Raw genomic sequence first — 22,481 nt, forward strand, 5'->3', positions numbered from 1 at the left:
AACAGGTATAGCATTGTTACATGATTTATATATTGTCAACCCAATCCTTAGAATTATATTCCTAACAGTACAGTATTTACAAGCCCATATTTATCTTGGGATAAATCAAAACTAAATCAAATTTGTCTAACAAACACATTAGTTTTTTTTATTTTATTGCATATTCTACTATGTAAACTGCAGGTACAAAAATAGCATGCGATTATTCCATTCCATATTAATAAAAGTAACACAAAATATTTGCATAAGCTTTCAGATTCTGCCAAATTTATCTTCACAATTATATAAAATTGGAAAGAAGATAGGAAATTGGTGATGAAACCAAAGTCTTAATTGGAAAATATGTACTGGTAATTATATTTTATCTGATTAGATGTTGTTATGTGCAAATTACATTTTTCATTGCCATGAACATTGGGTTAAAAAACAGTAATAGTTGTCACCTCCCTGAACTCATTACAATTTACAAAATGAAACCCAGTTTTTGAAACTTTTCTGACATAGTTTTCCAAAAATTAATACATAGTACAGTCAGTGATTTTTAAGACCAACCTAGATAAAATTGCAGAATTAGTTTTTCCAACAGTTTTTAAATGAAAACTGCATAAGCAAAACTTTGAAACTGCCCAGAATTCAATGCAGGACAGAATAATATAATAATATAATATAAACAGCTTAAACAAATGAGTGAGAAGGATCTTACTATGTTTTGGGCAGAAAAGATATTTCTGATACTTCTGTTTTCAAAAGATAGCTAAAAGAAATTAGAGTTTTTGAGGCAAGCATTTGCCACTCTGTTGATTATAAGACTGAATAATTAACTCTTTAGATCTTACATTTTTATAATGCATTGTTTTCATAAGTTATTTTTCCTTTGCAAACAATATGTTTTTAAATCAAGGATTGCATAAAGATAATTTTAAAAAAATTCTAGTTGAACTCAAATCCTGCAGATTGCCCAGGTGATAAAAGTGATTTGCTACTGCCTTCTTACAAAAACATTTAAAACCTCTCAAACTACCGGTACTTGCCCAGTCCTTTTGCCCTAAAATACACTATAGTCAAAAATGAGAGGAATCCTTATTCAGTATTAAGCATTTTCTTACAGATGTTGTACCATTTGCAAGCCCCAAACATGTGTGTTTCCTAATAAAATAGGAGGCAATACAAATAAATAACCTTTTTTTCCATGGTTCTCTTTGTTTTAAATTCAGACCCTATTGTAAAAAAAAAATGTTTTGCATTTTAGCTCCTGTTGTCATGTTCATTTATTTGCACATCCAGTTGGGAATTGAAGAATCTTCTTGGATGAGAAGCGGAAGGTTTTCAAATAAAAAAGTCCAGTTGCCTTTTGGAAAAAGCACTTTTGGGACATATTGTTTTACACATTCAAGTGACAATCTAACCCCTGACTTATATGGACTGTAGCCTCCCAGGAAGAAAGAGGGGAAAAAAACATTTGCAGCTTCATTCAAAGACGCCAAGGCTAACGGGCAAAACGGCAGTACATCTTTGAGCGTTTATCTATGCACAGCGCTCCACTTTTCCGTAACGCAACATGGCGTTTCCCTTTGCAAACCATCAATTCTTTTTTTAGGGGATTGAAAAATCGAAGAAGAAACCCAAACCAGCAAATTGTTGTGAAGGGAAGAAGAGCACATATATTCTAACCCAAAGATCCCTGCATTTTCACTTGGTTGTTGGGGGGAGGGGGGGAGGGAAAAATTGCCGAAGGTGTACTAGCCCTACACCTGCCGTCCAGACCGCAGGTAGCCGCCATGCTGTACGTTTAAAAAATTCGGGAAATGGTTGGCTTCTCTGGGACGCAGCACTTCCGTTTCCGCTTAGGCCGGTGGTTGGAGCGGGTGCAATCGAAGCTTGGAGGTAAATAAAACATTCTGCCCCTCCCCCCCTCTTCTCTCCCCCCCCCCCCCGCCCCGCGCACGTTTGGTTGGGGCCGCTTCGGGTGGGAAAGCCGCGCAGCGTTGGGAATGCCGCCGGAATCGACGCAGAAAGAGCGCAGACCGGGAAAAAGTGAGAGTTTTTGATGCGATCCTCGGATCTAAGTCTTTGATTTAATTGGAAAACTCACGGGGTAAACTTGGGCGACCCCCGTTAGGGATCCGCATAGAGAGGGGTGCAAATAGAAAGGGCGGTGCTGCTGCATCCCTTTAAAGCCTAGCGAATTTAGGGTGGCACAAGCCAGCTGTTCCCACTTCGGTCCTCTCCAAATGTCCTTAATTCCTAGCTGGCATTATACAGAAAACAGGGAGTCTTGGCAGGCTGATAAGCTTTTATACATTAAAAAAAATTATTAATTTTTTAATGTTTTAGATTGATGGGCAGATAGCCTTGCATGCATACTCTGGTTGTGTGCCAGTCCATCCATGTATTTCTAAATTGGTGGACTATTGGGGAAGTGGGGGGAGTATGGTGTTTTTCAAGGTAGTGTTTACCTGGGTGACTTTGGGCCATTCACTCTTGTTTCAGTCCAATCCACTTTACCAGTTTATTGTTGTGGGGAAAATAGGAGGAGTATTAGGTATGTTCACTTCCTCCAGTTATTTATAACAATAATAAAGGTGGGATGAACATTAATTAATTAGAGGTTCTGGCTTGCATAGAAAAACACGTGGTGCTTGGGATAAAACCAACTTTGATCATGGTTTGGGTCAGTACTATTTTAAGCATTAGCAAGTAATGCAGCACTTTGGCATGGGATATAGCTGAGGGTGGCAATCAACTCTGCTCCTCTTCTGTGTTATTCTAATGTTTAAAATAAAAGCCTCAGTTGTCCAAAGCTGAGATGGGGGTCCCACTTCAATCTTTCTCAGCCCTCCTGTGAAGACCATAGGTCGGATATGGAGGAACATTGTGAGCAGAATAGAATAGAATAGCAATGTTGAAAGGGACCTTGGAAGACTTCTAGTCCAACCCCCTGCTCAGGCAGGAAACCCTACACAAATTCAGACAATCTAAACAGAAATCTAAGTGAAGTAAAAGACAAAGAGTAGGAAATGAAGGAAAGAAAAAATATGTGTGTTCATGAAATTAAGAGGAAGAATGTCATTCATTCTAAATGAAAGTGGTGAATAATGTAGGGTGGGGGGAAGTATATTGTTATGAACAAATTGGCTAAAAACTACAGGTCTGATAATATGAATTGGTGTCATCTTTGTGGGTCATCTTGTCTGGATTAAGAAATTAAGCAGGGTCAAATTTGGTTTGTTATATATGGATGGGAGACCTCCAGGGAATAGAAGGCTAGATGGGAAGTCTCCAACCTTGGCAACTTTATGACTTGTGGGCTTCAACTCCCAGAATTCTGGGAGTTGAAGTCCACAAGTCATAAAGTTGCCAAGGTTGGTGACTCCTGTCCTAGAAGAAGGCAAATGTCTACTGTTGCCAAGAAAAGGGTATGGACCCAACCATGAAGTCAATAGTAGTCAAGATATCAAGATATTTGAAAGTAGAGAATCCTTAGATTAGTGATAGTTAGATATTCTGCTCTAATAAATGATAATAAGGAACCAGTTTTCCAAATTTAGGAAATATTATACAACATTCTGAAGGAATGTGATGAAAGGAATTATTTAATAGGTGACAGTAATGGATGAGTGAGAATTGAGAAAAATGATTGAGTTATTTAGACACTAAGGATGAGTGAGAATTGTAATTGTAATATCTCGCTTGGAAAAATATTGAATACGTGATTTAAGCATGTTTGTTGAGATCGACACATAGCAATGAATAGATAAACTTAAAGCATGATTGATTTGATTATGCTGGAAAGCTGAGAGAATCGGTGAACGATACAAGAGAGGAATTTTGAATAAGGGACAGATAATTTTTAATATGTGTGAAAAAAGTAGACAGAGAAGGAAAGAAAGAAAGAAAATGTTATAAACAGAATGACCACAGGAAGAGGAAAATATAAAATATGTATGAAAAAAGCATTACAAGATATAATAATCACTCAGCAAAATAAATGGAAAGTTGACGTAAGGAAATAGGAAAGTTCTTGGAACAGGGTGAAAAGAATTATGTAATACTGTATGCTAATGGAAAAGGGCATTTAATGGAATGATGAAGTAAAAGAGGTTATCGTTGAGAAATAATGCTTGTAAGAGATTGACTGCTGCAAAAATGCAGAAGGGGGAAATACTGTGTAACTTGTAAAGAGAGAAGATAACTGCAAAGAATGTTTTAAAAAACAAAAAATGGTTAAGATTTTTAAAAAGGCAGAGAAATTCAGAGTGAACTTGTTAGAAATTTAAAAAAATGTTTTGGCAGTGGATGAAGAAGACTAAAGAAGGAGCTTCAACTAAATTGTAATTAAAATGATAAAAGGTATTCATGATGAAACTAAAGAGAGGGTATGCTGGAAGGAGTATTTTGGAGATGTATATGGGATAATAGTGTTATATTGAAGAGCTGGATTGAAACAAATGGTATAGCTATTAGTGTCCAAATTTTAAGCTGTCAATCATGCATAAAACCTGTAAAAATGATATGGCTGCAGAGGTATTAAAACATGATTTGCAAATGGAATCGTTGTAACTTGTTCAGGGGTATGGGAAGACCACTTCAGTGCCCGATCATTGGAATAATACTATCCCCCTACACAAAATAAAAGATAACGAGTGAATGCAAATGTACAAGAGTCTTAGAAGGTGGTCGGCGGAATTTTGATTGGAAGTAGGCAAGTGGTGGCAGTGAACAACATTTGGAGCGGAGTTTTTGAGATCCTGAAAAAGAGGCAAGAAGTGTAAACCGTAAAAGGCGCCTTTTTGGCTTTGGTGTAAATTAATTAAATCCAGGTGGTCCTCAGGTTACAATGAGATTGCCATTGCTAAGTGACGTGGCTGTAAAGCATGATGTCCTGTGACCACATCACTTAGCATTGGCAATTGCAGTCCCATTTATAGCCCCAAGACGTGCAGATCAGGTCATTAAACAGGAAAGAGTGGGAGTCTCAGGCAACGTGTGGGAGGCTGGGGGTCACCGACACAGGCCAAGTTTGAATTGGAGGAGAGCTTGGGAAGCCTAGTGCAGGTTGCGTGGGAGCACAGGAAGATGGGGGTGGGTTGGTGGGGATTAATCAGAGCAATTTACTGCTGTCTTTCCCATTGACTTTGCTTGTGGGAATCCCGTGGGGAAGGTTGCAAATGGAGAGATCATGTGACTGCAGGGCGTTAGAACCATCGTAAGTGTGAGCCATTTGTCAAGAATCACAATCATGTGACTGCAAGGGTTCTGTGATGGTCAAAACTTTGTACCATTCAGCACCATTGCAACTTTGAACCATCTGGAAATGAAAATATAAATATACCTAAATAAATAAGAGTACTATATGAAATGGTATATGGATGGGGTGGAGCTAAAGTGGTTTGCAAGGACAGAGAGACATAGTGAATACTGTAGTGTTGGTATAAACTAAATTTAGCCATGTTCCTTTGGTCTTCTCTCATGCCCTAATTTAGTTGGCTGATTAGTTCTGCATTGTGCATAATGTTGCTGAGAAACACCCCCCCCATAGGAAATAGCATGGGTGTATGTATTTATGTATGTATGTACAGATTTGTATACGTGGCTTTTGGGGGTGGGGGGAGAGGGAATTGAGAGCATTACAGCTAGACAGAAATGGAATGCAAAACATTGTTTCAGGTTGAACAGTTGCAGAATCCGTATGAGTGTGCTGTGATAGGAAGACACTCATAAAAGCTGTAAAAGCTGTGTGTGCATCTAATGAAAACGCTGCTGTTCATAAACGCTTATCCCACAGTGACGCTCTTGGTCTCCAAAGTGCCCCAGCTTCCGGCAAGAGGCCGCACAGTTGCCTTTCTAAAACTTAAAGGCCACGGTAGGGAACAAGAAAAGACTTGGGATATAGCTTTGTGGCGAAGAACACAACTTTAGTTTGCAGCTCCTGAAACAGAGCTGTAATTGTCTGCTGCCCCTTACTAAAAAGGCAGCTTTTTTAAATGTGTTCTCTGTTTTTCTCTTGCCTCCCGCTTGGCTGTCTCAGACATCGCTAGGGCTCACTGCCTTAGAAGAGGGAGGAAAATCCTCAGGGACGAATCACATCCTGGTCAGCCCTTTTTTATTCTCCCACCATCTGGAAGGAGATATAGAAGCAGAGGCAGCCACACAAACAGGCTGAATGAAGAACAGTTTTTATCCGTGGGCTGTCAAGACACCTGAATGAAAAGGAACCCTACAAATCATAGTGCGACTGACTTGTGGGGCCGGCGTGACATGCAATATAAGTTCACATGGTGCAATAGGCCTGGATGTTTGTTAGTAAGATTCACTGGGCTAGGGATTTTGTTGTCTTTCACTGTGAGTTGAATTGTGTTGGAGGTGGGCACAACCAATCTTATTGTACTCGTGTGCACAATAAAACCAAATAAAGGTTTGAATTAAATTGGTGTTTCTTTGTGGCGAAGAACACAACTTTAGTTTGCAGCTCCTGAAACAGAGCTGTAGTTGTCTGTTGCCCCTTAACTAAATAGGCAGTTTTTTAAAAATGTATTTTCTGTTTTTTCTCTTGCCTCCCACTTGGCTGTTTCAGTTCACTAGGTTGTGCTGCTGGAGATTACCATCAAGAGAGGACCTTAAGAGAATGGAGTAGAGGGGGGGGGTGGAGGATACGCCTAACAGGGAACTTTCTCCACCCCCTCTGCAAAGGAGCACCTTTGGGAACTTCCTTGCCTGTATCACCCCACTCCTCTCTCTGTGTGGGGGAAGATCTTGCATTGCAGCCCTTTACATTTCGAGAGGATTCCAACTCGGCTGACATCACCAGAAGTCGCCTCCTGCTTCCCGGATCGATGCCGTAACTTTTGCCTCTCCTCCTCCTTTGCCGCGCCTGCCAAAGGCATCTGGATGAACTCAGAAACCCCATGCCAATTCCCTGTGGGCGGGCCTGGCCTGCATATGGTGCCTGGGTTTTCGTGACTCGGGCAGCCTGCCTACCGAGGGAGAGCAGAGGCCGCAGAGAGGCACAGGAAGGCAGGCATGGAGGACTCTGACCAGCGCTTAGTGCTGGGCATGAACATGGGGGATGGGCGGCAAACGCCTCCGGGGCAACTGCAGACCCCCTCCGAAGGTGACGAGGAGCAGCGGGTGCCTGGGCCGGAGGCCATGTGTGATGGTAGTGGTGATGCCAAGAAGAAAGAAAATGAGGAAGAGGGGGAGGAAGAGCTTGACCCTCGCATTCAGGTGAGGACTTGCTGAATTCCTTCTCTTGTGGCCCTGCCTCCCTGACCACACGCTTAGGAAGTTTGGTATTAGGGTTCCAAATAGCATCCAAAAGTAAATCAGAGTCCAAGGCGAAGTATTCCTCAAAGTTCCAATTTATTAAGAGAGCCATGTTGGCACATCTGGGAAAACCCGAATCTGAAAGCTTCCTGGTTTTCCTCACCTAGCTGAAAGTTCAAGATTTTGCCCCCACACCCAACAAGTCCATCACATGGTCCAGTCTCCCACTGCCATGCTGGCAGTTCCACCCATCCAATTCCAGTCAGGTGCGGAGGTGCAAAGACAAAGGATGACCTTGGCTTTCTAGAAAGAATTCTGTTATGGCTACATAGTATGTAGCTCCTTACCATTCCCCCTCCAATTTTCCCACAATAGAAAATGCATAGTAGAATAATAGAAAGTGTGGCAGGCCAAAGTTCCAAAAGAAAATATGGCTGCAGGCCTGACATTTGGGTTCTAAAATCTGGTTGCAAAAAATTAGGGAGCCACTAGGTGGCAGCAGAGGGAGACAGAAAAGTCTTTGCTGCCATTTAGTGACTGGGTGGCTGTTTGGAACCCAGACTTGGTGGCCTTCAAAAACTGGCTCCATCTGTGTAAGAGGGGAGCTGAAACTTAGCCTTCCTGCCTCCTGAAGGACCACTGGAGCCACGATCTGTTTGTGGATTATTTTGCAGGCATTTAGGAAGAAAATGAGAACAGTTTATCTCTGGGAGCTCTCCTTTTTCCTTTCCCCAAAAATGTGAAAATAATTGTACTGTCCCTTATCATCAATACTCCTTACATTCCCAAATCTTCTCAATCCCCTTCATACAAATAGAAAAATTAACTTTATTTCGAAAGCCATGTTTTCTGGTTTAACAGACTAAAATCTGGCAGACAACACGGTATAGCAATAGCACCTTAGATTTATATACCACTCCACAGTGCTTTATGGCCCTCAGCATATTGAACCCAATAATCTGGATCCTCCTTTTCCCAAGCTCAGAAGGATGGAAGGCTGAGTCAACCTTGAGCCAGTCAGGACTGAACTCCTGGCAGTAGGCAGAGTTAGCCTGCAATGCTGCATTCTCACCACTGTGCCACCAGGGCTCTTAATTTTCCATTGTTTATTCTGCATTCAATAAAGGATTCCTCCCCCCCCCCTGCATGTTCTGAATGTTTGAATGAATACATGCCTATGCATGTATGTTCCTATCTGTTCAGAAGTCAAGTAGGAACTAGGCCAGGTTGAAACGTGAATTCCATCCCTCTGGATTTGCTGGGATTACAAGTCCTAGAATTCCCACCTTGTGGCCATGTTAGATCAAAGGACAGTTGTGTGCTGTGGTTGGTTCGGTGCCTTCTCTAAAGCCTCACTCTCTGATTTTCTGCTCACAGGAAGAGCTGGAACATCTCAATCAAGCCAACGAAGAGATCAATCGAGTGGAATTGCAGCTGGATGTACGACAACAGAATCAACATTTCTTAAGGGAGGGGAAGGGGGCTGTGGGCTCAAGATTTTCCTTCCTATTGTAGGGTGGGGAATGCACCCTCACTCAGGCGAGGAAGTGGAAATAGGTTGAACCCTGGCATACAGATATGCCTTGACGCATGACAGATCACTTAGTGAGCATTTGAAGTTTTTTCGGAAGCGAGGGAAAGAAAGGGAGGATCTTCCAGCCAGGAAGATTGCAGTTAGAACTCTCTCATACTCCGTGTCAGAGAAGAGACAGCCAATTAAGACAATCCCCTGTCACCAGAAGACTAGTGAAGTTGAGAAAGGAAGTCCCATCTGGTTAGCGTAGAACCAAAACTCCACATTTAGACTCTATATTGAGTTGCAAGCAAGTTGTCTCTTGGAGGATCTGCAACTTAACATATTTTTTGGAGTATAAGATGCACTCCCCCCCAAAAAAGTGGGTAAAAATTGCGGTGCATCTTATACACTGAACGTTGTCGAAGCCCCGCCCACCTGCCTGCCCCCTCCCTTCGGCCCTTTTTGGCCTCTGTGTGTTACATTTTCAGCCTCTCTACGCCCCCATTTTAGACCCATTCCAGGCTGCAGGGATCGCCACAGCGCATGGCCATCTCTGCACATTCCATTTTCAGCCTCCACATGTCGTGTTTTTGGCCTCTGTAAGCCCCATTTTTTGCCTCCATGCGTCGCATTTTCAACCGGTTCCAGGTGATGGAGATCAGCGGTGATCCCCTCTGCCTGGATCTGGCTGAAATGCGATGCACAGAGGCCAAAAACAGGGCGTGTGGAGGCCAAAAACGTGACGTGCGGGGGGGGGGGAGTTCTGTGGCGATCCCTGCAGCCTGGAACAGCTGATTGGTGGTCATCACGAGGGTGATCCAACCGCCAATCAGCTGCTCGTGCTGAATCAGGCTGCGTTGACGTGCTGAAGCTGACCAACTCCTGAGTCTTCCCAGCATTGGCTATCCTTTCTTGTCCCAGGATTTACCCAAGTTGTGGTTCATAGCTTACACTGGTTACACACACACACACACACACACACACACACACACACACACACACACACGACTGCCTTTATAAAATTCAGTGGCAGATTGCACATTTTAGACAGCACAAAGGAAAAAAAGTTGTTGAGGTTTTTTTTTTAAAAAAACAAGGGCTAAAATAGTTGTATCAATATTAACTCCGAATGCAAATCCTAAAATTGTGGCCTTTCACGAATGTATCATTTATCCTCTGCAGTTTCAACATCAGAAGATTTTATTTTTTTCTAAATGGAAAAGGCTCCTCTCAGAATTCATCTGCATGTTAGGATTACTACTCCCCAAATTCCCAGCAACTGTGACAATATATATAGAAGGCACTGAGTTTGGGAGGACTGTTTTTTTAAAAGTCATTCGATTAGTTCTGCTGAGTCAAAAATTTAAAGGTTTTTTTTTTTACCCCAAGTAAGTCAGATCAGTGAATACTTTGGCCTAATTTAAACCGTGGAGCCAATTCTGTGGCCTCCCTTGCAAACTGTGTCAGCCTGCTTGACATGACATAGAGAAGATCATCTCCCCGAGAACTGCCAGATTATTTCTTGTTAAGGCTAGTGATGGACAGGATTTTTGTTTGAACCCAGTATTGTGGACTGCCAGCGGCCCGCAGAGCTGGCAGCAGATTCGGACAGTGAGGAGGTTGGGGAGGAACCTGAGCCAGTCCTGGAGTCTGGGGAAGGCTCTGATGAGGGCTCTGTGTCGGAGGCAGAGAGGGGGCCAGAGCCATATGCCAGTTATCAGCTGCCTTCAAACATCATCTTTCGTTGTAAGCCGCCCGGAGTCCTCCGGGATTGGGCGGCCTATAAATTGATTAAATAAATAAATTGATTAAATAAAATCAGTGAGGCAGATGAACAGCTGGAGCCTGTTCCCAGTGTGCGCATGCACAGAGTTGCCAGACGAAGGGAACAGCTAAAGAACAGGGGTCGACTTGGGAGTACGGCTACAGGTGGACGCTGAATGGCCCCTCCCAGGGGAAATAAAAGAGGAACGAAAGGGGAGTGGAGTTTGCAGGAGACAGCTGCTCTTGTCCTATCACTTTTTAAGACTTTCCTACTGCTGATAATATGCATCTAACACTTGGGATAGATTGGCACCATCAGGGCCTCTGTCACTGGTCCAGATGTTGGCCATGTGGTATTTGCCTGAGCTGCCTTTGAGCATCCAATTTACCCAGAAGAACCTCATAAAGGACAAAGGCAGGCTAGAAAGGCAATGTCTGAATAAGAGTAATAAATACGGTAAGAATTGTAGGGGAGGGGAATGTTTATTAAAGATGCTGACACAGTTTATGCCTTTGGTCTTAACAGGAGGCCCGCACTACGTACCGCCGGATCTTGTCTGAATCTGCTAGGAAGCTGAATGCCCAGGGCTCCCAACTGGGGAACTGCATTGAGAAAGCGCGCCCTTATTATGAAGCCAGGCGCTTGGCCAGGGAGGTACGCAGGCCGTGGCTTTTTCCCCCCTATGTTTTTATTTTATTAAAAACAAAGTTAAAATACAAAACAAAACAAAAAATCCAAGGAGACAAAAAAGAAAAAAAAACAGAAAACGATCAAAGCATTGAAAAAACCCACATTATACACATATTATTCCCTCCAGTTGAATACTAATATATTACTACAACATTAATTCCCACCACTTGCGAAAGAAGCCCTCCCAAAAATTTTAAACTACTAAATCTATTTGCAACTTGTTGACCTGTTGTCTGTATCTTATATTAAAGACAACTTAGTTAACAGGAAGAACAATAATAGTGACCATGGCCGTGGCCTTTCATGAATAAAAGCTGTGGTGGTGCAGTGGTTAGAGTGCAGTACTGCAGGCTACTTCTGCTGATGCCGGCTGCCAGCAATTTAGCAGATCGAATCTCACCAGGCTGAAGGTTGACTCAACCTTCCATCCTTCCGAGGTGGATAAAATGAGGATTCAGATTGTTAGGGGCAATAGGCTGACTCTGTAAACTGCTTAGAGAGGGTTGTGAAAGCACTGTGAAGTAGTATATAAGTCAAAGTGCTATTACTATATGAGCCATGGTGGCGCAGTGGTTAGAATGCAGTACTGCAGGCTACTTCTGCTGACTGCTGGCTGCCTGCAATTGGACGGTTTGAATCTCATCAGGCTCAAGGTTGACTCAACCTTCCATCCTTCCGAGGTGGGTAAAATGAGGATTCAGATGGTTAGGGGCAATTATGCTGACTCTGTAAACCACTTGAGGAGTACTGTAAAAGCACTGTGAAGCAGTACATGTGCTATTGCTATATCGTTTATCCTCTGCAGTTTCAATACCAGAAGATATTTTATTTTATTATTTCTTGCCCAACTCAATAAGTGACTCAGTAAGGGCAGTGTATATTATAAAACATAAAAAACTATTAAAAATAAAGAGTATAACAAAGGCGGAATACAAATAAATAAAATGATGCCAAGTAAAACTTACTATGGATGTTAGTAGTGGCTCAGAAAATGGGGCCCTTTACAAGGCTTTCCAACTTGGGTTCCACTTCAGCGTTCTTCTACTCATTTGTTGTTGTTAGTTGCAAAGTTATATTTGACCCATCGCGACCTCATTCCTCCAGGTCTTTCTGTCCTCTTCCATCCTCTGGAGTCCATTTAAGCTCACACCTACTGCTTCAGTGACTCCATCCAGCCACCTCATTCTCTGTCGTCCCCTTCTTTTGCCCTCAATCTTTCCCAGCATTAGGCTCTTCTCCAGTGAGTCCTTCCTTCTCATTAGGTGGCCAAAGTACTTGAGTTTCATCTTCAGGATCTGGCCTTCTAAAGAGCAGTCAAGGTTGATCTCTAGGACTGACTGGTTTGATCGCCTTGCAGTCCAATGGACTCGCAGGAGTCTTCTCCAGCACCATAGTTCAAAGGCCTCAGTTCTTTGACGCTCAGCCTTTCTTATGGTCCAACTTTCACAGCCATACATTGCCACTGGGAAAACCACAGCCTTGACTATACACACTTTTGTTGGCAGGGTGATGTCTCTGCTTATTAGTATGCTGTCTAGATTTGCCATAGCTTTCCTCCCCAGGAGCAAGCGCCTTTTAATTTCTTGGCTGAAGTCCCCATCTGCGGTGATCTTGAAGCCCAGGAAAATAAAATCTGTCACTACCCTCATTTCTTCCCCATCTATTTGCCAGGAATTGAGAGGGCCAGATGCCATGATCTTAGTTTTCTTAATGTTGAGTTTCATTTCATAAATTTCATAAATCATTATCTGAATTCAGAAGCAACTGTCCTGAATCTGGTTTCTTGAACAAATGACTTGAGGTTCCATAGTCCTTGTTTTTGAAGCCATCTACAGATTATTTGTACTTTCACAGCATTATCTTCCAAAAAAGGGGGAAGTATGCTTTTTTTGTTCTTATAATGCATATGTTAATTCTCTAGGGATGTGCATTGTAGCTCGTGGAAGAGAAACTTCTTATTTAATTTTTAAAGAGAGAATTCATAAAATGTTGGAAAAGACAGATCAATATGATAATCCACGGCTTTCAGATGTGTTTGGTTGAGAGAGCCATTGCTTTTCCAAAACTGTTCAAAATCTCTTTCCAATCACTTTGTTCTCTCTTCATATATGGTAATCAGAGCAAAGGCTGATATAAGTCTAAGGAAAAACAGGATCACTGATTAGATATCAATCCTGTCAAACTCATTGAGCTGAGAACTCTTTTGACAGGCTCTGAGCGTTGAGCTGGCCTACCACAACCTTGGGCTTTTCTACAAGTTTTGATATCTACGAGAAGTCTAGAAAAGCACGGTTAAAATATAAGCTGACTTCAGTGTTTCAGTATTTGCTACCATGATATCAGGAAGTGCTGACTCAAACTCAGCAATTCAGCTTTTAAAATGTTGTGAGATGATAGGCATACATACGGAACCCTCCATTTTTGGAGGCTGGTTTTTATTCTGGCCTCTTTTCTCAATCCTTTGGTTTTAAGTACTTAGGAATGCTCTTCTTCAGAAATCATAGCCAACTAATATGTCATCCCCTTCCTACAGTCTGAAATAGTATAGAATAGAATGGAATGGAGTTCCTTTCCTTTCCTTTTGTTTCTTTTCATTTCCTTTTTCCCCTTCCCTCCCTTCTCTTCCCTTTCCTTCCCCTTTCCTAGTGTGATTGGACACACAAGGAATTTGTCTCCAGTGCATAAGCTTTCAGGGTGCATACAAGCGACAAGTGATAAATCATAAAAGTAATCATAAAATACAATCACCATAAATCATAACATACAAACATAAGTCATAAGATACTAAATAAGCAATCAATATAAATCATCACAGGACACTAAATAAAAACAACATAAATCATAAGAAACAAACAACAAAGTTATAGTCATAAGAAGCCAAGGAAATAGATAATAGGGAAGATGAGAAGGATAATAGTAAACACAGCCCTACTAGAGGGTTTGACATCCCAGGGCATAAAACAGCATTGTGGGAATTAGTCGCTTAGCAGAGAGATGGAATGGGGGAAAAACTATCCTTGTATCTAGTTGTTTTGGCGTGCAATGCTCTTTTTGGTGCGCAGCCCAAAATGACACAGATGCCTCATGAATCTCGTTTGTTTCAGACAGATCTAAAATGCCTAATAAAGATTCACACTCTAGATCTGTGATGGCAAACCTATGGTACACATGCCACAGGTGGCACACAGAGCCCTCTGTGGGCATATGAGCTGTTGGCCCAGCTCAGCTCCACCGCACATGTGTGTGTGGCTGCCTACCGCCAGCCAGCTGATTTCCGAGTCTCTAACGTGCATGTGTGGCTTGGGGCACATGTGGGAGATGTGTGTGCATGTGCGGGGGTGCATGCATGCGTGGGGGCAGGGAGGCCAACTAGGCGCAAAACGGGGTGGGGGGACAGTGAGGCCCCTCCGTGACCCGTTTTTGCTCCCAGGAGGATGCAGGGAGGCCTACTAGGCCAAAAATAGGATGGAAGGGGGGGGTTCACGCGTGCATGCATGGGAGGGGTCACATGGGCGGGGCAGCATGGGGGGGGTGTCACACGTGCATTGCCTTATGGGTGAGGGTGCGGACACGCGCTTTCAGCATGTGACGACACAAAGGTTAGCCATCACTGTTCTAGATCAAATCTGACAGAAATGAGGAAAAAAATGATGGATGGATTTCCCTCAAGAGGAGAGGGGAGGAACCAAAAGGGACCAATTGCTTTTCTCAGTTGTATGCAGACTGGTTTAATAGTAGTTGTTTAACCAATATTGCTAATTCCATTTTTCCTGCTTTCTGGCAGGCCCAGCAAGAGACTCAGAAGGCTGCCCTCCGGTACGAACGAGCTGTTAGCATGCACAACGCAGCCCGGGAAATGGTTTTTGTGGCTGAGCAGGGAGTGATGGCTGACAAGAACAGGCTGGATCCCACCTGGCAGGAGATGCTGAACCATGCCACCTCCAAGGTGAAGTTCTTCTTCTAGGGTGGAATTGGACTGACCTTCCCAACTTGATTGACTCCAGAAGAGTCCAGAATGATCAGGAGGGTTCCAGAGAGGGAAATGTTGCTCTGGAGCACTCCATAGGTGTAGCTTCTGTAGCAGTAGTGGGTTCCGGATCCCATCGCAACTGGTACGCTCGTCAGGCATACGCACTGCACACACATGTGCATGCCACCACCCAGTGACACTCAGCTGCTCAGCGGAGGTCGCACAGGTGCCACACGCTGTGCGCGCAGGCGTAATTGGCCCATTTGCATCCAAAAGCAGTAAGGAACGCAGGCGGGCGGGTGGGCCAAACAAACCACCATTCCGGTACAGTGGCCGCTTCTCCTGGTACACCTGTACCGGGCCGTATCGCCCGGAACCCACCACTGTTCTGTAGTGTCAGAAAGCAGCAGTCACCATGAAGTTGGAGAGAAGAGGATGTCACGCTTGGGGCTCAGGACCCCGGACAGCACCTCGAAGTTTGGGGGAGCTGGTTCAGTTTTAAAAGAGATTCGGGTTAATGTCAGGATTTCAAGTAACACCCCCAATGGAAAAAAAATCTTAGAGGCTTGAAGTTCCTCAAAGTTCCATTTCATTAGAGATGCCATATTGGCACATCTGGGAAAACCCGAATCTGAAAGCTTCCAGGTTTCCCCCATCCAAAAGAAAGTTCAAGTTCCTGCCCAGCCACCCACAGGTCCATCACATGGTCCAATCAGGCACCGTCCCAACTGGTGATGCCTCCCAGTCACACCCCTCAAGGTGCAGGGCAAGATGTCCTTGACTCTCTGAGAAAGGAATGTTATTTAGACTATATAGCTCCCATACTCCATATAATCCCCCCTCCCATTTTCCCACAGCAGAAAATGTGACAGGTCTGAAGGCCCAAATGTAAAAGATGCCTTCCAGGCCTGACAGAGGATAGTAAAGCTGGTTGCAGTATCTGTTCAGTAACTCGTGATTCCTCTGCCCTTCAGGTGAACGAGGCCGAGGAAGAGCGCCTGCGCAGCGAACGGGAGCACCAGCGAGTCACCCAGCTCTGCCAGCAGGCTGAGGCGAAGGTGCAGTCGCTCCAGAAATCCCTCAAGCGAGTCATTCTGAAGAGCAAGCCCTACTTTGAGCTGAAGGCTCAGTTCAATCAAATCCTGGAGGTGAGGCTGACCTTTGACCCTGCCCTAAGTCCCTTGCCTATGTTCAAAAAGATTGTGGGAGGGGGGGGAGCAGATGTTAATCTTTGCAAAGCCGAGTCTATACAGGTAGTACAAGAGTTCATTTAGTGACCATTCAAAGTTACAATGTCTCCTAAAAAAGTGACTTGCAGCTGTTTCCCACAGTTCTGACTTTTCAAGGAGCCTCATGGTCATGTGGTTCATTTCTTAACAACTTTGGCAAGGAAGATCATAAAACGGGGCAAAATTCACTTAACAAATGTCTCAGCATAAACTTTGGGCTCAGCTGTGGTCATAACTCCAGAACTACCTGTAATTGTTCCCCATCTGTCCTGAGACTAAGCTAGAGAGGTAGCTTCCTCATTTCCTGGTGAGAGACGTATTCCACTCCTAGAACATGAAATTATGAAACGCTAGGCACAGAAGGGATGCGATGGCTCAGTGGCTAATAGCAATAGCAATAGCAATAGCAGTTAGACTTATATACCGCTTCATAGGGCTTTCAGCCCTCTCTAAGCGGTTTACAGAGTCAGTCTATTGCCCCCCAACAATCCGGGTCCTCATTTCAACCACCTCGGAAGGATGGAAGGCTGAGTCAACCTTGAGCCTGTGAGATTTGAGCAGCCGAACTGCAGAACTGCAGTCAGCTGAAGTAGCCTGCAGTGCTGCACTCTAACCACCTCAGCTCTAACCACTGCGCCACCTCGGCTAAGACACTGAGCTTGTTGATCAGAAAGGTCAGCGGTTTGAATCCCTAGCACAGAGTGAGCTCCTGTTACTTGTCCCAGCTTCTGCCAACCTAGCTGTTCGAAAGCATGTAAAAATGCAAATAGAAAAATAGGGACCACCTTTGGTGGGAAGGTAACAGCGTTCCATGCACCTTCGGCATTTAGTCATGCCGGCCACATGACCACGGAGGCGTCTTTGGACAGCGCTGGCTCTTCGGCTTCGAAACAGAGCTGAGCACCACCCCCTAGAGTCAGGAACGACTAGCACATATGTGCAAGGGGAACCTTTACTTTTAGGCACAGATAGGAGGTTCAAGAACATTGTCTATCATGGCTCTTCCAGTTCAAATTAAGCATTTGGGTTATCTTGGAGGATAAAATAAAGCCTCCTTCTGAGTCAAGTTCAACTTTTGGTGCCCACATGAAGACAGCCATGTAGTTTCCTTGGAAGTACAGGTGGTCCTTGACTTACAGCTTTCTCATTTAGAGATCATTCGAAGTTACAACAGCACTGGAAAAAAGGGACTTATCCCTATGTTTCACACTTACGACATTTGCAGCATCCCCTTGGTCAGGTGATCAAAATTTGGATGCTTGGCAACCACTCCTTGTTTATGATGCTTGCAGTGTCCTGAGATCAGCTTTTGCCACCTGCAAGCAAAAGCAACGGGGAAGCAAGATTCACTTAACAACAATGTTAAGGTAATATTAGGTTAACTTAACAGCTGCAATGATTCACTTAGCAACTGTGACAAGAAAGGTGGTAAAATGGGGCTCATGTTTCACTTAGCAACATAAATTTTGGACTCAATTGTGGTTATAGGTCAAGGACTACACATTGACGTAAACACACCTGGCATTCAAGTAGTCCTCAATGTATGACCACAATTGAGCCCCCAATTTATGTTGCCAAGTGAGAAATTTGTTTTGGCCCATTTTACAACTTTTCTTGCCATGTTTGTTAAGTAAACCAATTAGTAATTCAGTTACCCCAGGAGCACTCTGCAAGCCCCCCCCCCCCCCCCGAGGCTGTTCATGCCTTTTAAAAAAAAAAAATAACAGCCCCGTTTTTGCGAAAAACGGGCCATTTTGGGGAGGTTTGCAGAGTGCAAAAACTTTTTTCCCCCTTTCAGAAAGCTGTTTAGTTAGAGTGGTTGATGAGTATTATATTGATCAAGTGCTGTCCCAGCAGAAACAAAGTTTTAGGTGCTACAGGTTGTCAGCTATTTCCTTCTCCAGCACATGGATAAATACACCTGGAAACATCTACCTACCTACCTACCTTCCTTCTCTCTCTCTCTCTCTCTCTCTCTCTCTCCATCTACCTATCTACCTACTCTCTCTATCTCCCTACCTATCTACTGTATTTCTCTCTCTATTTCTTTCTCTATCCCTCTATCTACCTATCTATCTACAATCTCCCTCCCTCTCTACCTACTGTATTTCTCTCTCTCTCTATCCCTTTATCTACCTATCTACCTAACTACTCTCTCTCTCTCTCTCTCTCCCTACCTACCTACTGTATTTCTCTCTCTTTCTCTCCCTCTCTATCTCTCTATCTACCTACTTACTTTTTTAAAAAAATTGCCTCTTCAAAACCTGGGTGAGTCTTATACTCCAGTGCGTTTTATACTCTGAAAAATACGGTACTTCCCATATTTTTCGTAGTATAAGACGCTCCAAAGTATAAGACACATTTAGCTTTTGGGGAGAAAAATAAATCTGCCTCTGCCTCCTTGCAGCAAACAGCCCGTTTCAGTTTCAGCACAGCCTGATTAGCACAGCAACTGATTGTCAGGCCTTCAATGATCAGCTGTTTCTGGCTGCAGGGATTGCCATAGCTTATTGCCGCCTCTGCACACCCTGTTTTTGGCCTCCGTATCCCATTTTCAGCCTCTGCATGCCCTGTTTTTGGCCTCTGTGCATCCTATTTTCTACCCATTCTGGGTAGCGGGGATCAGAATGGGCCAAAAATGGGGTGCGCGGAGGCCAAAAATGGGATGCGGAGGGCACACAGAGGTGGCAATAGGCAATGGCAATCCCTGCAGCCCAAAACAGCTGGTGGTCGGGAGGTCGATCCAACCGACAATCAGCTGCTTGTGGTAATCAGGCTGTGCTGAAACTGAAACAGGCTGTTCGCTGCTTGCTGCAAGGAGGCAAATTGCTGGGAGGCAGAGGCCAAAGGGTGGGGGCTGAAGGGTTGGGCCAGGCTAATATTTGGTGTACAAGACGCACCCAAATTTTCACCCTCTTTTAGTGGGGAAAAAGTGTGTCTTATATTCCAAAAAATACAGTACTCACTCCGTATGGAAGGTGACAGAAGAGTGCACTTCAATGGATGTCTATATCAGTCGCCGATCTTCCTCAGCAATACTGTTGCTAAGGCAGAGATCTTGTCCTCGGTAAAATACGATGGATGCAATATTAACCCTCACGGTAGATTTTCTTTCGTGGTATCCTTTACATTTTAGGAGCACAAGGCCAGGGTGACGTCCCTGGAGCAGCAGGTCTCCCAGGCCAAGATGCGCTATTCCGTAGCCCTGCGCAACCTGGAGCAGATCAGCGAGCAGATCCATGCACGGCGGCTCCAACGCTTGGTCGGACGGCGCGCTTCCCCAGTTGGTGCTGAAGCCAGCCCGGCGATACTGTACGGCGGGATGGTGCTACCTCCAGAGCCCGTCACCTCGTCCGACACGCTCTCGGTCCTCAGCTTCCAGACCATCGCCTCCGACTTGCAGAAGTTTGACTCGGTTGAGCACCTGATGGGCCTGTCTGATGCTGCTAGTCTCAACAGTGATGAGCTGGAGGAAAGGGAGCAGCGGCGGATGGCTCAGCCCCACTCCTTTAAACACCACCGCAGCATCAGCCTCTGACCTGCTCCTTCTCCCGCCGCCCCTTTAAGTCCCGGCCTTCAGAAGAAGGTTGAGGGGGGAAGTGCTGGTTCCCAGGCACTAGAAGAAGTTGCAAGCGGAGGCATGGATTCCATAATGGTTTTTGACCTCATCCATCTGCAGTGTTGATTTTTCCACTCCACTATAGGTGCAAATCCCAGATTTTCTGCCCTTAATCTTAATTTAAACCCCACTTCGGGGGTTCATGTCCCAGTCCCAGGTTCCCCCCCACCCCGATTTTAGCATTCTTAATCCCACTCCATCTGATCTATCAAGCTGCCATCTCCTCAAGCATGCCCCTCTTCCCTGGGAGCATTGCATGCCGGAAGTAATCTGCAACTTTGCACTTTTATCCTGGCTTGTTGGATCCCTGGTGATGTAGTTATGCTCAGCTGCTGGCAGGCTGGTCTAGAAGCAGAGGGGGGGGAGAGAGAGAGAGAAAGAGAGAGGTGTGGGAGGGAAGCAGCTTTGCTCCTTTTAATCTTTCTTTGAGGGGAGGGGGCGAAGAGGAATATAGGTGGGATGTAGAGCTATTAGTGTAGAAATGCTCCCCTCCCCCAGGCGCCTCTCACTGCCTTTGAGAGAGAACTTCCCACACTGCTTTCCCGCAAGGCTATAGATGACAATAAATGGCTTGTTTAAAGAAGAACTCTGGTGCCCCACAGGGCTTCTCACTATCACCCATAACTGACAAGGCATGCTATTTGTCCCTCCTTTGCAACAGAGGGCACACACACACACACACACACACACAGACACACACACAGACACACACACAAGCAAGATGGCAGCCACCCGCCTCTTTCTAAGCTCCTCCTAAGCAGAGATGCGCCGTCTTGCCTCATTGCAAAATCCAATGGAGAAACTGGCACCGCGTTGGTACTGCCCAGCACTCCCAGGAGAGGAAGAGATGTGGGGGGCAGGAGGCTCCTTCCACCCGAAAGGCCCCCACCTACTCAATACCCCTCAGCACAATCATTCCTGCCGCGCCTGTTGCTCTTTTACTCTTCCAATCATTTGCACTAGCAAAAGTGGCAAAAGAGGGGACCGGGTGTTTTTTTTTCCTTCCGTTTTTCCAGCAATTCCCCCCTTCCCCCCTTCTTTCCATGCCTTTTGGCGGGTGGGGAAGGGGGCAGGCAGGTGAGGAGCAGTTTCTGCCACTCTAAACAAATTTGCTGAACTTTTGGCTGTGATGAGAACTTGCCGGTTTGAGGCAGCCATACAGCAACTCTTGTTCATGTTTGTTTGTTTGTGTGTGTGTGTGTGTATGTGTGCCCGTACGCGGGGGTGTGTGGAGGTTTGTATGACCGGCTTATGCTGTGTAATTTTATTTAAAGTAAAATTTATGCCCTATCAAGTGACTTGCTTGCTTTCTGTTTTGCTAAGTGCACCCAGGAACAATGTGTATGTGTGTGTGTCTCTGCCCCCCCCTGCAGCTGTATTACTGAAAAAGCCCCCCCCCCCCCAGGGGGGGAGAGAGACCTTCTTATGTAGGAAAATAGAGAATTGCAGACGTCACTCCTTTCAACTGAACACGGAAGCATTTTTGAAACCGCCATTAATCGGTTAGGATCTATTATGTTTAATGCTATCCAGATTGGCCTCTTAGTAATGTTTGCATTCTTTGTCCTTAAGACCAATCCATCAGTCTATCCACATTCACAAGTTTTCAAGGGAAAGCATCTTAATGGGCTTCTTAGGAAGGATTAGATGATACTGAAAACCAAAGCTACATAATTGTTCATGACCGGAACTTCAATTTTATTTCTTCTGTGCATGGATTATCATCATTTTTTCCAGCGCAAACTACCCATTTCAGAGCATAGTCATTAGAATCCATATGGCTCAGTCATGACAGGCTATAATTGTTGGAAGCCAAGAAATCTGAAACTTTTTCCAAAAAGGAAATGTTAGACGTGACTGCTGAAATCCCACCAGCGTATTCTTTATTTTAGAGGGCAGGAATGTTTGAATAGGCATTGGCAGGAATAGAAAAGAAAGATTAATATGAACAAGATCATCTGGAGTGGGAAGGGGGGAATAAATGCAACAGAATTTTAATTCATCGTGGTTTAATCAATCAAGCAATAAAAATAATTCCAGGGGTACAAATAATAACACAAAGCACATACAGGAAAAGAACAACTCCCCCAAAACATTGCTGTAACAAGCTGTCTTCCAATACTGAATCATGAAATACTATACTAAACTTTTGACTTACCCAGTTTGAGTTTTTAATACCCTGCTAAACCAAGTAGTTTAATTTTGTCTCAGCTGATGTAGGCAGCCAATCACTGTGGTTGTAAATCATGCTTGGTAGATCAGTGTGTAGTATAAATTAGGATACCACAGCTCCGTGATGGCGAACCTATGGCACGCATGCCAGAGGTGGCACGCAGAGCCCTCCCTGTGGGCACGCATGCCATGGCCAGCTGCTCTTCTGGTTTCCAGCATGCACATGCGCGCCAGCCAACTGGTCTTCCCGGGAGCTG

The 22,481-nt window shown here is 44.4% G+C and overlaps 1 protein-coding gene across 3 annotated transcripts; it reads left to right on the forward strand.

Moving 5' to 3' along the window:
* The first annotated feature begins 1,814 nt into the window (after positions 1-1,814).
* Positions 1,815-21,350, forward strand: SH3BP5L (SH3 binding domain protein 5 like). 3 transcript variants are annotated; one of them, XM_087708634.1, is made up of 7 exons: positions 1,815-1,884; positions 6,575-7,224; positions 8,641-8,703; positions 11,070-11,198; positions 15,019-15,180; positions 16,179-16,352; positions 19,570-21,350. In XM_087708634.1, exons 2-7 carry the CDS (start codon positions 7,021-7,023, stop codon positions 19,969-19,971), a joined length of 1,134 nt encoding a protein of 377 aa, XP_087564760.1. In that variant the 5' UTR covers positions 1,815-1,884; positions 6,575-7,020; the 3' UTR covers positions 19,972-21,350. The 3 variants fall into 3 exon arrangements, with proteins under 3 accessions (XP_087564760.1, XP_087564762.1, XP_087564761.1); XM_087708635.1 differs by lacking the exon at positions 1,815-1,884 and adding an exon at positions 1,946-2,034; XM_087708636.1 differs by lacking the exon at positions 11,070-11,198.
* The last annotated feature ends 1,131 nt before the right edge of the window (positions 21,351-22,481 follow it).

This window comes from Thamnophis sirtalis, unplaced genomic scaffold (assembly GCF_051295495.1).
Source record: "Thamnophis sirtalis isolate CommonGarterSnake01/CBP01778 unplaced genomic scaffold, rThaSir2_p1.2 scaffold_3, whole genome shotgun sequence".
In the NCBI taxonomy this organism is placed as follows: domain Eukaryota; kingdom Metazoa; phylum Chordata; class Lepidosauria; order Squamata; family Natricidae; genus Thamnophis; species Thamnophis sirtalis.

Coding starts and splice junctions, on each gene's coding strand:
- SH3BP5L (XM_087708634.1), top strand. CDS start 7,021: ATGGAGGACTCTGACCAGCGCTTAGTGCTGGGCATGAACATGGGGGAT. Junction 7,225..8,640: donor AGCTTGACCCTCGCATTCAG/GTGAGGACTTGC, acceptor TTCTGCTCACAG/GAAGAGCTGGAACATCTCAA. Junction 11,199..15,018: donor CCAGGCGCTTGGCCAGGGAG/GTACGCAGGCCG, acceptor GCTTTCTGGCAG/GCCCAGCAAGAGACTCAGAA.